This window comes from Podarcis raffonei, chromosome 5 (genome assembly GCF_027172205.1).
Source record: "Podarcis raffonei isolate rPodRaf1 chromosome 5, rPodRaf1.pri, whole genome shotgun sequence".
Taxonomy (NCBI): domain Eukaryota; kingdom Metazoa; phylum Chordata; class Lepidosauria; order Squamata; family Lacertidae; genus Podarcis; species Podarcis raffonei.
This window is the reverse complement of record NC_070606.1, coordinates 74,121,680-74,135,133: the sequence shown is the minus strand read 5'-3', so window position 1 is coordinate 74,135,133 and position 13,454 is coordinate 74,121,680. Positions and strand designations below refer to the sequence as shown.

The 13,454-nt window shown below is 38.8% G+C and overlaps 1 protein-coding gene across 3 annotated transcripts in view; it reads right to left on the bottom strand.

Moving 5' to 3' along the window:
- Window positions 1–822: 822 nt before the first annotated feature.
- Window positions 823–13,454, bottom strand: part of RASA2 (RAS p21 protein activator 2) — a 44,342-nt gene continuing 31,710 nt past the window's right edge. For 2 of the 3 annotated variants that reach the window (XM_053390147.1, XM_053390148.1), the window contains 9 exons: window positions 12,688–12,774; window positions 12,525–12,602; window positions 11,726–11,799; window positions 9,718–9,824; window positions 9,068–9,150; window positions 6,788–6,996; window positions 4,925–5,028; window positions 4,449–4,638; window positions 823–3,643 (listed from right to left, as the gene is read on the bottom strand). In XM_053390147.1, coding sequence (XP_053246122.1) covers window positions 3,613–3,643; window positions 4,449–4,638; window positions 4,925–5,028; window positions 6,788–6,996; window positions 9,068–9,150; window positions 9,718–9,824; window positions 11,726–11,799; window positions 12,525–12,602; window positions 12,688–12,774 — 963 coding nt within the window. In that variant the 3' untranslated portion in view covers window positions 823–3,612. The remainder of the gene's footprint in view (window positions 3,644–4,448; window positions 4,639–4,924; window positions 5,029–6,787; window positions 6,997–9,067; window positions 9,151–9,717; window positions 9,825–11,725; window positions 11,800–12,524; window positions 12,603–12,687; window positions 12,775–13,454) is intronic. The other variant, XM_053390149.1, reaches the window with a different exon arrangement.

The window sequence follows — 13,454 nt, the reverse complement described above, 5'->3', positions numbered from 1 at the left end:
TTTGCAAGTGGGGTTCCCCATCAGTGCCACTCAGCTGAATGATTCTGACAGGGAGCATCTGGCTACACTATTGGGAACTCCCTAGTGCAGCTAAAGGAACTGGAGGAAGTGGGTTTCTCCAAACAGAGCAATTCCCCCTCTACAAAAGAAAAAAACCACCAGTGTAAATTATTACATACAGACTGCTAATGTGGGTTGAATATTTAACACAAGTTTTTGATTTATATACCTACTTTTAAAATTAAAATGTAATTTTTCCTATAACACATCTTTTTGGGATGCGAAATGAGGTATACCATATTCTGCTGTAAACAGAGTGGGGTGAGGGAAACTGTTAAAAATAAGGCGATGTAAGAATAAAGTCGGGTACTAGTCTTAAGACTGTAATTCAGAATATAATATAGATCAGGAGGCCCATGGATTTGGATTGTACGGTCATATTTACCAACCTCATGATTTTTAAGATAACCCTGTGGCTAGGCTGAATTATTTCAAAAATAAAATAATACTTTGCACTATTCCTGTAATACATTACTGTATTAATGAAAAGGCAAACTTCACTGTGCATGGTATTTACAAATATGAATATTAAAATTGTTAGTTGGACATCCTTCCCATATTGTTTATTACTTCTTTGGTATGGGCTCTCATGGTCATAGTCAGATATTACAACATGATTTTATATAATGTATATATCATATCTAAAAGCACGTATGTAAAACAGGGAGTGTTATCGTTAAGTAAAAGCTGTTGGCTGTACTGCGCTGCCAATGCTATTCAACTACTTGGGAATAACTTTATTAATTCATTATTGAGATGAAAGATTGTCTCAGGACACCTTAAGTGCTCAGATTTCAAGGGAAAGCATAGTCAATGGCTCACCATGAAAATGCAGAACACCCCCACTTCAGTCCTTCCCTTGGAGGAACAAACCATAATCCCCAATTTAGTGTTATATCCAAACCAGAAATTGTGGCTTATTTTGTTTCAAGCAAACAATGATGTAAACCCAAAGTTCTTGGCTTTTCAACTGCAGTTTGTTTCAGCACAACAAACGGCAATTTTGATTTGGATATACTTTTAAATCAGGGATTGTGGCTCGTTTTCCCTCATGCTACAGGAGTGGTAAAGATGGAATGATAAGCAATGACTTACCTTGATGAGCAAATTAGGCCACTGTTTAAAACTATGTACATGATTAAGAACTAATATAAATATAACTATTATTTTGTATTGATTGTACTATTTGCATTTATTTGCATCTTTATTTTTCACCAATTGAATTAAATAAAGATTAAAAGAGTGACATATGACATGATCCCACTACTACAACTGATATAGTATGTAGCTTTCACCCAGGTGATGAACCAATGATTGAATTAATAGCATTTGCCTATCAAAAACAGTAAAACCCACTGAAACAAGTCCCCGAACAAACAAATTGCAATGCACAATCACATCTCCAATATTTTAGTTCAATCTTTTTGTTTAAACCTAGGGTGGATAAATGTGCCATGTACAATTTTTAAAAAATGTTATCAGACGATAGTAGATTGTAGAATACGCAGGCCTGAACAGGGTATTCTGATGGAGAGCCTTATCTAGAGGAAATAATTTCCGTCAGTACTTCTGGCTTTGTCCATTGCTGAATGCAGAGCATAGAAAGAAGAACACCTCTGATTCAGGAGTCACTGCACTTGAAATACATATATAAAATAGCTTTCTACCTCCCAATTATTGATTCAGTTGTAATTTTCTTAGATTTGTTTGTACCTCTATAGTGTTCTTCTTACATAACTTCTGCGCCATTCATTCTGCTAATCCACTCAGATCCATGATCCAAAGCACTACACAGCTAAGCCCATGGGCCCAGAGGACTTCAACAATAGTCCCCATGTTTATGGCAAACTATTTCTGAAACTCAAAAGACCTATCCAAAGCAGTTAGTGATAAGGCATGGGTATCGGCTGTTCCAAAATGACTTCCACTGGCTGCATGCAACCCTTTTGAGCATGCCTAAAGTAGCTGAGTAGATTATAAGCATTTATTTGCTGGTGCAGAAAGCCTTGTAATCTGGCTGCTGAATCCTACAGCAAGATCTTTGAATTTTTTCTTAGGCAATGCCATACTGTTAGTAATTCATGTAGTATTTTAAGCAGCTTGTATCCATTCTTCCCAATTTCTATCAATTAAAACAAATATTAACCACAACAGTGGCAAATAGCAGCCAAAAAGAAGAAAAACAAGTGTAGAAAAGTAAACTAGAACAACAATATACAAATATGTGGCAATATATCAATTTTTACAGTGCTCAGAAAATTGCTCCCAATATGAGGTTTCCTAGTACCACATTCAATAATACTGATGAAAGGAAGCCTGGGGTGATATCAAGCATTAGTCATACTTAGAGCAGACCCACTGAAATCAATGGAGTTAAGTGTATTGATGTCAATGGGTCCAGCCTATGCCTTAGTGGGATACCATGTTTCTGTTCATTACATACATTTTTATCAGCCTATGATTAAAAATATATCAAGAAGGCAAGATTAAGAGTTTCTAAATGCAAATCTGAGTCCAAAACTTCAACTGGCAAGTAAAAAACTAGATATAAAAATGTTCACAAAAGCATTGTTTTAAGCCACAATAGTGATCATTCAACTGATCATAATGATTAGATACTAAAAAGTATCTTTAAATATAATCTGGGGGCAATCCAGATATTTAAAGTGCTTGGAGTGGTTTTCGAAAACAACTAGTCGCAATTGGATGTGACATATTTCCAATGTGTAATACCTATCTTTAGGGCGATTGTTTTGATTGGCAGGTCGATGTTGCTTGGTATGCACCCATAATAGTTTCCCAACAGCACAAAGTTCTTACACAGTACTTCCCAAAAAGCCCTGATTGCTAAATAAAGTACTAGTAATTGGCTATTTAAAAAAACAAAAACAAAATTCAGACAGTGGTCCCATGTCACTCCATTCACTGCTCACTCCAATTGTAAACAAGATGCATAGACTCCCTGACTTGTCCTGCTTCAGTAATATCACTTAAATAACATAACATTGCTAATTATGAATGCACATTTAAAAAGTACCACTTTGTTTCTTTACAAATGTCTATTGTGGATTAAGAAAGGACCATTTTAAAAGTGGCCGTGCGCTGTATATAAAGCTTCAATTCCTTTTGTTACCTGTTGGGATTTCTTTTGCCAAGACTCATTGTCCACAGAATAGGTACCGATGGTTCATAAATGAAATTGATTATTATCTTGGCACACCCAAAGTCCCTTCTGCAGTGGTAGTTAATTTCCTCCCTTAGAAAGCTTATTCCTTTAGTAGTTCCTTCCAGCGCTAGAAAATTTGTTTACTTTCATCTTCTGGCACTTTTAGTTCTTTAAGCGAAATGGAACTGATGTTCCTCACCCTGCAAAACAATCAGATTCCCAAGCAAGTCTTTTCCCTATTAAATAATAAATATATTGTCTGTACACAGCTAATATCCAGGCAATGTACATTCTTAAATACTCTGAATCAGCATACAATCAGGATTTTTAAAAAGTGAAAACTACTCCAGTTTCTTCGAAATCCATTTGTTGCAGTGTGTCTTTGGTTAAGAAATTTTCCCAACAATTGGATTTTCTCTGGAAAAAAAGAGGAAAAAGAAACCATGTCTATTAGGTGATAAAAGTAGCTTAAAAATATGAAAGCATGCTAGCTCAACCGCTCTCTTTGCTGCAGTCCGTTTAGGATAACATACTAGTGGGAAATACCTATTTAATACATATAAAATGGACCACTGAAGAGGGAAATATTGAATGGTGCAAAATGATGTGTATTACTGATTAAATGTGCTTGAAGAGTGTCGTATCTTATATTTGTGCAGCTGGTTCTTGCTGCCTAAGATTAAAATCTTACATTTGTTCCTATTTATATTTTGTTAGTTTTGGCTCAGTTCTCCAATCTGTTAAGATCATATTGAATCCTGATTTTGTCTTCTGTGGCATTCCAGCTTAGTGTCTTCAGCAAATCTGATGAGCATCCCATCAATTCCTTTATCCAAGTCATTTATAAAGACATTGAACAACAACAGGCCCAGGATGGAACCCTTCCATTTGTCACTTTTTTCCAGGATGAGGAACCGTTAGTGAGCACTCTTGGTTTGGTCGGTCAGCGAGCCAGCCACAAATCCACCTAACAATTACCTTGGCCAGTCCACATTTTACTGTTTCTACAGTAACCAAGAATAGCATAATTGATACAGCTTATTTATGCTAAATATGGAGATGTGTAATAGTAATGTGTCTGGGTTTGAGTCAACTATTTCTCAGAAGCAGAGCTAATTTGCATGGTTTACCTTGAGAAAAAAAGTTGGGTGATATTTCAGAGTACATTTGGTTTGTCAGGAGACAGATCAACCCTAAAGGTAGAAGTACCTACAATACTTACTCACTGCCATATTTAGCACTAGATGATCTTTTCTTCCCATGTCGGTCATGATGCTCATCCAACTTTTCTACAACAGATATTATTTGCTTAAGTGTTTGAAAAGTTGCTACTGAGTCCTCAATTTTGAAATTAGAATAGTCATCCGGTTCCTTCCGCGGACCTTGATAGACTGCTATACTTTCACAAGCCTCTAAAAATAAGTACGTACAAACAACAGTATTAGGGAGGCCTTAATTTTTATTAAACAAAACCTGTATTCTTCTACGTGTTCAGAAGCAGAAGCATATGTAACAGAAAATGTTTTTTTAAAAAAATAATTAAGAAAGAAAACTACTTTACTGGACACAAAAGAAATCTATTTGCCACTTGTTCTATAACCAATTCTCATAAACTTAACAATTTACTAAATAATGTTTTTTTCCTCCAACACTACTATTTCTAAGAAGTCAGCACTACTTGAATTAGTATATCTGTACCTTCCATCTTCTGCAGCTTTGGCATGTTGATAGCAAAAAGGGAGTAGATTCTCTCTGCTTCTCGATCCCCATCAATCTCTATTTGGATGTCATTAGGCACACCCCTGCAATTAAAAGTTTATAAACTATATACATATACATTCATCTCCAGCCTTCACTGTACGTTACAAACGATTATCTAAAGCAGTTTAACACATGCAACTGGCTCCCGCCATCAATGGTATCAATTTTCCCGATTACAATGTTGCCTGTTCCTTCCACCTGCTATGTGTGAACTAAAGGACTGGAATATATCATATAAGAAGCACACATCTCTCTAGCTACAAATCCTAGGTTAACTGCACAGGTTGACACTCTCAGTTGTGTTCTAGAGAAGGCCTGGGCCAGAAACTGAGAAAGGATTCCAGCTGCTTATTGCCTGTTTTGGAACTTTTGTTCATCTGAAGTGTAGCACTATGTGAGCATGCTTCACTTCTGTATGCTCCTTTCTCTCTCTCTCGACAGTGTGGCCACGAGGAGGAGACTAGAAGCACCCACACTCCCTCTTTTAAAGTTACAAGTTTATTGTTACATCAGAAGACAGGAAGCTACTTTTAGTTTAAAACAAGAAGTGGGTGTTTCCAATCTCCTCTTTGGAGCCATTGCTGGAGAAGAGGGGAAAGGGGAGTGTGTAGGTCCTAGGCGCACTTCTGCTTGATAATGCAGCTTCATTCTATGGTTTAAGATCCAAAATCAGCCTTCAAATGTCTTCCAGATTAGCAGGAACCAAGGGAGAGATTGATGTGCTGTAGCAGCTATATCAGATTACAGTTGTACCTTGGAAGTCGAACCGAATCCATTCCGGAAGTCTGTTCAACTTCCAAAATGTTTGGAAACCAAAGTGCAGCTTCTGATTGGCTGCAGGAAGCTCCTGCAGCCAATCAGAAGCTGTGGAAACCCCGTTGGACGTTCGGGTTCCAAAGAACGCTTGCAAACCCAACACTCACTTCCGGGTTTACAGCGTTCGGGAACCAAAACGTCTGAGTACCAAGGCATTCAGGATCCAAGGTACAACTGTACTTGTACAGGTAATCATCTGAAATGAGGAGAAGAAACCTTTTCCTTTGTATATCACAGGGCTGCTCTCAAAAATGGCAACAGTGTTTCAAGCTCCCTGCTGCTGGCAAGGAAAATGCTGGGTATTTGACGGTTACAAGTTACCATAGCCAAATGGCAGCCCCAAAACCAATTTATACATTGCAGGGACTATGACCCATGCAGTTTGGGTAGCCAGATCCGATAGGTAAAGGTAAAGGTACCCCTGCCTGTACGGGCCAGTCTTGACAGACTCTGGGGTTGTGCGCCCATCTCTCACTCAAGAGGCCGGGGGCCAGCGCTGTCCGCAGACACTTCCGGGTCACGTGGCCAGTGTGACAAAGCTGCATCTGGCGAGCCAGCGCAGCACACGGAAACGCCGTTTACCTTCCCGCCAGTAAGCGGTCCCTTTTTATCTACTTGCACCCGGGGGTGCTTTCGAACTGCTAGGTTGGCAGGCGCTGGGACCGAGCAGCGGGAGCGCACCCCGCCACGGGGATTCGAACCGCCGACCTTTCGATCGGCAAGCCCTAGGCGCTGAGGCTTTTACCCACAGCGCCACCCGCGTCCGATAGGTAGTGGGTGTTTAACTCTAATGTCATGTTCTAATGATTTCCAGTCAAGAATTATGACAAGTGGCCTTAAACATACACACACTATTCTGCTATGAGGCCCCTTTGGGCAACAAACATGCCAGGGACTGACTGAAATCCCAGCAAAAACAGGCAGAGACCAATCTTATTTCTATTTCCAAACAAGTATACATCTTTCTTTGCAGATGTTACTTACACAGTGCATGGTGTGCAACCTTCTGAGTTCTCTGATGTAGCCTTACAGCAAAGCCAGTTTCCATTCAAAAAAGCAGATGGATGATAAACACTCAATCTGCTTTCGTTGTATCTGCTCTTCCTACAGAGAGCTTCTATCCACTCACTAGCCTCCACACAATTATTTGCTTGCACGTAGAGTGGCTTTTCAGCATGTATCACTTGAAACATCTGAGAAAGAAAATATCCTTTTTATTCAGCAACCCACAGTTTATTCACAGGACTCCAAATGACAAGCAGCACAAAATTCTCTTCATTTGATGTTTTATTTAGCAATTTTGTGAAATTTCTGTTCTATTGCTTAGTAGCAGGACTGCAATGCTACACCCTTCATCAGCTTAGTTCTCTCGGCAGCCACATTGTTACTTATCATGACATCCTTCTCCTTGTCCATCGTATCTTACATCATAAACCAAGAAACAGACTCAACTGTGGCAGCTACTAGCACAACAGTCGTGTGACTAACAGAAGCCCCATTCCTCATGTACTGCAACAGCTGGATCTAACAGGCGCCTTGGGTGGGCAGAAGAGCTTGAACAGTGTTAATATATCATATACCCTGCTTTCATAACAAAATGGCTTGCACAACAGCAACTCTCCTGCTTCTTGCGCTAACATTATGTGGGACCCTGCCCCTTATATTTCAAGCAGCAGCTCCTTCTGGAAAATAATCATTAATAGGAAGAATCAAAACAGTATTCTCAACCAAAAACCTTAAAATGAAAGAAAGTGCACCCCAAATTGAACCTGCCTTGTGTTTATTAATGCCTTGTGGGCTTAAGGATGACATTAGTTGGATGGCAGCTATAAAAGTAGTACAGGACTCCAAAAATGTATAAACTGGTCACTTTTTGCTATACAGACAAAAACCATTTTGGGTGGGGTTACATTCTTGACCCCCACTCACTTTTCTGGCCTCTTCTGGGTTGTGGATATGTTTGTGTGGTTGCGCACATATTGGACAAGGGTAAAATGGCCGTTGCCTGTATTAATTTCCTTGCCATTGTTGTATGATATTTGCATATACATTTTACTGTCACAGTATCAAGTTATCAGCAGCTAAGGTAACTCTTTTGCTATATAAGGACATTGTTAAGTTGTAATGTATTGACTGCATATATGAACGAAGTATTTGTGGGTAATGTTTTTCAACTATTTTGCAATTAAGCATTTACCTTTAAGGGACCTTTGCCCTCCAAATTAGAAGTCTATTTTTAATCGAGGCTTTAACAATTATCTATTTCACGTAAGCCAGTTCTTTAGTTTATTTATAAGCTTGATGTTGTCCAGTATGGATCCAGGACAATTGGCTAGGCCGTGATATGGATATATGTATCCATCCCCATGTGTATGTGTGTGTATAGTTGGTGGATAGGTATTTGAGCAGAAATTTTGTTATCTGCGGGATAACAAATGTTATAGAGTTTCATGAGTTTCAATTCATAGTTTAGTAGATGCACATTGCCTGCTTAGACAACTTAACCAGTGTTTCCTATTTAGACCTCCTAAATCAGGCTTCCTCAACCTCGGCCCTCCAGATGTTTTGAGATTACAATTCCCATCATCCCTGACCACTGGTCCTGCTAGCTAGGGATCATGGGAGTTGTAGGCCAAAAACATCTGGAGGGCCGAGGTTGAGGAAGCCTGTCCTAAATCTATTAACTCAGGATACTTTTCACGGTATTTCCCTCAATTATATGTTAAGTTCCATCTACAAGAGTGGAGAACCTCTGGGCTGTCCAGGCTAAATTTGACGTGGTATGGGTCCCAATTTAGCCAGTTTCCTCAAACCATGTTCAGCTGCCCCACAACTGGATTTCTGTGTGGAAAGTTGATCATGCAGCTGATCCCTGCAGAAAGCAGGCCAGATATTATGCCCCCCCCCAACATCAGCAGAAAGATGATAATTTTGAGTCTGTTCATCAGTAGGGTGTCAAAGCATTGCACAATCATCATCTGATGTCATTGTTATTTCATTTAATTGACAGGATGGCAGCTCTGTGGAGCTCTCAAATTTGGCCAATGAGAGATAGGGGAGATAAGAATTTGGCCTGCCAGCCAGTTTAGGTTGCTCAGCTCTGATCTACAATATGGTTGATAAATGTTTCAAAAAGATGGGGGCATTGCAAGTAAACATGATAATTATATAATGTTATTTTCCAAGAACAAATGCCCTGTGGAGCAGTTAGCTTAAAAACTAAGTGTATTCTTAACTAATATTTCAAAACTAAATCCAGCTTACGTTTTTCCTGTTAAAGGCATTCTCATCAAGCTTTTCCACTGCAAGGATGTTTTTGATTGGAATGGTGTAAATAGGATCTTTATCTGTGTAAATAAGAATGAGTAAATTGGTACAAACTATAGAAAAGAAAACTATTGATTAGGATAATGCTGGAGACAAAATCTTAGTAGAATTTGGAATTGAACTCTAGCATTCCATTTTTCATTTCCTATGGAGCAAGAGCAGTAGAAAAAACATATGGCTGCCAACTCTATTATGGTTAACACATATATGCAAGTGCCTCTGTTAGGTAAGAAAGTAAGCAGGCTTGGATAGGGCTTTTTTTCAGCCAGAACTCACAAGAACGCAGTTCTGGCACCTCTCAGGAGGGCACCATTGCCATCATAAGACAACAAGGGAGGCGTTCATGGTGAGTTCTGGCACCTCTTTTTCTAGACTAGCACTGGGTTTGGAAATACGAGCTGGAATTTAAAAAATATAGAATATAGAAGACAACATATTTTTACTACTTTATACCACTTTGAACAAAAACAGGATTCTGTTTTAATGAATTCATTTAATTACCCTAACGAAAGAACAAAGTCTGCACTATAAATAGACCACATCCTGTAACTTAAAATGCTGAAGTTGCAAATAAACAGCACTAATACCTTGTTGCTTATGATAAGTGAGCTCTCTATCTGTCAAACAGAACCAACGCTTTTTGAAATTCTTTTTCCCAATACGCGTTCTTCCTTGTGCTCTTTTATACATTTCCCTGTGAATAGAATACAAAGGATTATTAAAAATAATGCTTCAAAATGCTTCCCATAGAGTTCCCTGTTGCACTTACACACAGGTCCTTCAATCTGCCTACTCATTATGAAAAAAAAATACTTATCCAATTATGCTCAAACCACTACACAGATTCAGATATCCAAACACCCAGAGTTTGCCAACTTCCTTACTTTGTGCTTTGGTGGCCAGTAGCCATTTGGGAGCAGAAACCATGCAGGAAGCAATCTCAGACAAATCAGGGAGCAGGAGAGACTGAACTAATCAGTTTTTCCTTTGTCTGTCTTTTATTGGTAGGCTGCAGCAATTTCAGGAAGAGTTGGGACAAATCCTCCAATTAGAAATGTTCCCACAGGAATCAATGGAAATTGTGGACTCCTTAAACAAACGCTCACCTAACAATTTCCAGGGAATGCATTGTGTTTGGTAAGGGGACTTGCGTGTCCTTACAAGCAATATAATAAATAATAATAATAATAAAATAATAATAATAATTTTGTTATTTATACCACACCCAACTGCCTGGGTCTCACCAGCCTCTCTGGGTGGCTTATGGCATATATCAAAACATAAGAAAACATCAAACAGTAAAACTTCCGGTTACTGGGCTGCCTTCAGATGTATTCTAAAAGTTATGTAGTTCTTGTCTCCTTGACAGGGAGGGTGTTCAACAAGGAGGGCACCACTACCAAGAAGGCCCTCTGCCTGGTTCCCTGTAACTTCACTTCTTGCAGTGAGGGAACCAGCAGAAGACCTTCAGAGGAGGACCTCAGTGTCTGGGCTGAACAATGGGGGGCCGTTTAGGGCTTTAAAGGTCAGCAGCAACACTTTGAATTGTGTTCAGAAACACACTGGGAGCCAATGAAGATCCTTTAGGACCAGTGTTATATGGTCCCTGTGGCCACTCCCAGTCAGCCACCAGTCTAGCTTCCGCATTCTGGATTAGTTGTAGTTTCTGAGTCGACTTCAAAGGTAGCCCCACGTAGAGCGCATTGTAGTAGTCCAAGCAGGAGATAACCAGAGTATGCATCACTCTGGCAAGACAATCTGCAGGCAGGTATGGTATCAGCCGGTGTACCAGGTGGAGCTGGTAGACAGTTGCCCTGGACACAGAATTGACCTGAGCCTCCAAGGACAGCTGTGAGTCCAAAATGACTCCCAGGTTGTGCACCTGGTTCATTCAGGACCAGGGAGTCCCGCACACCAGCCCGTCCCCTGTCCCCCTAAAAACAGTACTTCTGTCTTGTCAGGATTCAACCTGTCTGTTATATAGTTATAACACTAAGTGGACCACCATTTCTTTGTCAGAAATTGAACAATTTATAGTTGAATATGAGACTTTAGTAGGATACAAAGTTAAATTTAAAAAACCCAGAACTATTAGGAATAAATATGATTAAAAATATGGAAATATTTATAATGGTATAAAGGGCACGTTTATGTATAGTTGTTATAGTAGTATTTTAAAAATAATTTTCACTTATCCTCAAAGTAATATGAAGAGAACATTTTTATTATTTCTCTTTCCCAGACTTGCTCACACCATTCCACTTTAAAAAGAAAATGCAAGTTGGTAGTTGCAGCTCTGCAAGTTCTTTCCACCCTCAATTTAAGGTAAGAATGCTACAGGGTGATTAACTACAATAACAAACTATCGTCTCCTTGCAGGAATCTTGTACTGATAAAAAGGGGTATTTTGTATACAATGGTAATGTGAGCAAGAAATTGTGCACATATGTAAGTAGGCTACTGCCTTAGAGAGAGTTGGCACATAAGTAGTCAGGGAAGCAAAGGTTCTAGGCTGGAACTAGTTCAAAGAGATGACAAAAATAATGTATTCAAGCAAAACACTCGTCAGTATACAGTACTTTGTACTTCAGTTACCCTTCTTTTAGATGAATCGACTCGCTCATGACACTTGGCTCTTTAGTTTCAGTAGATGATACCTCATCTAAAAACTAAAAGAGAACATGTTAAAATAATGTGAATTGTTTTCCATACATAACTGTAGAAGCTTTAAAAAAACACCAATATACATGAAATTTGAGGGCAGTTGCTGATGACGGAGGGAGGAGAAAAAAGAACTCTGGGAGGCAGGCACAGTCCCCTCAGGCTTTTCTCTCCGGCCTAACAGATCAGATCGTTTCTCCCCAGCTTTCACTGATCTTTTGTTAAGCTAAGTTCTTCTACTTTCAAATAGAAAAAAGTAGAACATGGAGACCTTGTTAAAATAATGTGAATTGTTTTCCATTCTTAACTGTAGAAACTTTTGTAAAAGTTTTTTAAAAAATCAATATACATGAAGTCTAAGCTAACCAAAGTTAATTTACAGTTCTAAGATGTTGTTTCTGCCTTTTACCTTCACATTTGATCTAAAATATTGCATCTTAAAAACATTTCTGCCATTGTACTTTAGCAAAACAAGTGTGCACGTGAGGGGTACAGGGTGGCATTGTGCAGTAAACAGAGGATTAGACTTGTACCAGGAAGATCTGGGTTCAAACCACTAGCCAGCTGTAAGCAACTGATTTGTCCATCTATTGATCTAACCTACCTCACAGTGCTGTTGTGTGTATCAAAAGGGATAGCCTCCAAGTACAGTTCCTGACATCCTTGGAGGAATGCAAGAAAAAAAATGGACGCATACTTTAACTAAAAGAATGTGTATATATATAAAAAATACCTTTTTAACAGCTTCAATATATGCCTCTTCCTGAAACATTTTGAAAAATTCACACATAAATGTTTCCTTGAAGCTTGACTAAAAGAGAGAAAATTGAAGTGAGTAAACCTTAGCAATTATGATACCAGAAGCAAAACAAAAGAATAAATCATCAGGTACTTACTAGCTTGCTTTTGGACAAACTTCCCCAGCTCCCCAGTGTCTGAATGGCTTTTGATATAAGGGTTAATGTTCTAGATGTCTGTGCATCCTAAAAGAAACATATAAGAAACAGGTAAAGTTGCCATTTTACTGGTGTCATAGTATTGTTTTAGGCCCCTGCTAAAAACTGCTTTTTTTTTCAGGCAAGCCAACCCAGACATGCACACGTGAAGTGTATTTTAATATGTGATTTTATAATGTAAACATTTTTTAAATTGATTCGATTTAAATTTTGAATCTTGGGTCACCTTGCTTTTAATATCTGATTCTATTATTTTTAATTTATATTTTATGTAAAGCACTTAGAAACTTGATGATTAAATTGTATATAAATCTTGTTAAATAACTAATAGTATTACAATGAAAGAACATCTACCAAGTACTTTACTGCACAGCTGCCACATGGCAGCTTTCATATAAAAATAATGGAGATGGACACAGCATGAAGCAGTGTTTTGCAGACTCCAACAAATTTTCATGAGCACAAGGGCCTTTGATACAAGCAGAAGCCCCTATTAATAGAAGTGGCACACCATGGGGGAAGGATATAATTTTTGCCAGTGCTCCTGCAGCTCCTTGTGCATCTCCCATACTGTTCTGGAAGGTCTTCAATCATTCAGAGTGGATTTGTTTGGGAGGGCATGAGGAGCAGGTGAAAATGTCCCCCCTCTGTTACTGGGCAATGAGAGTTATTTCAGTGAGCAGAAGTCCCCTCATGAGAGGTACTGT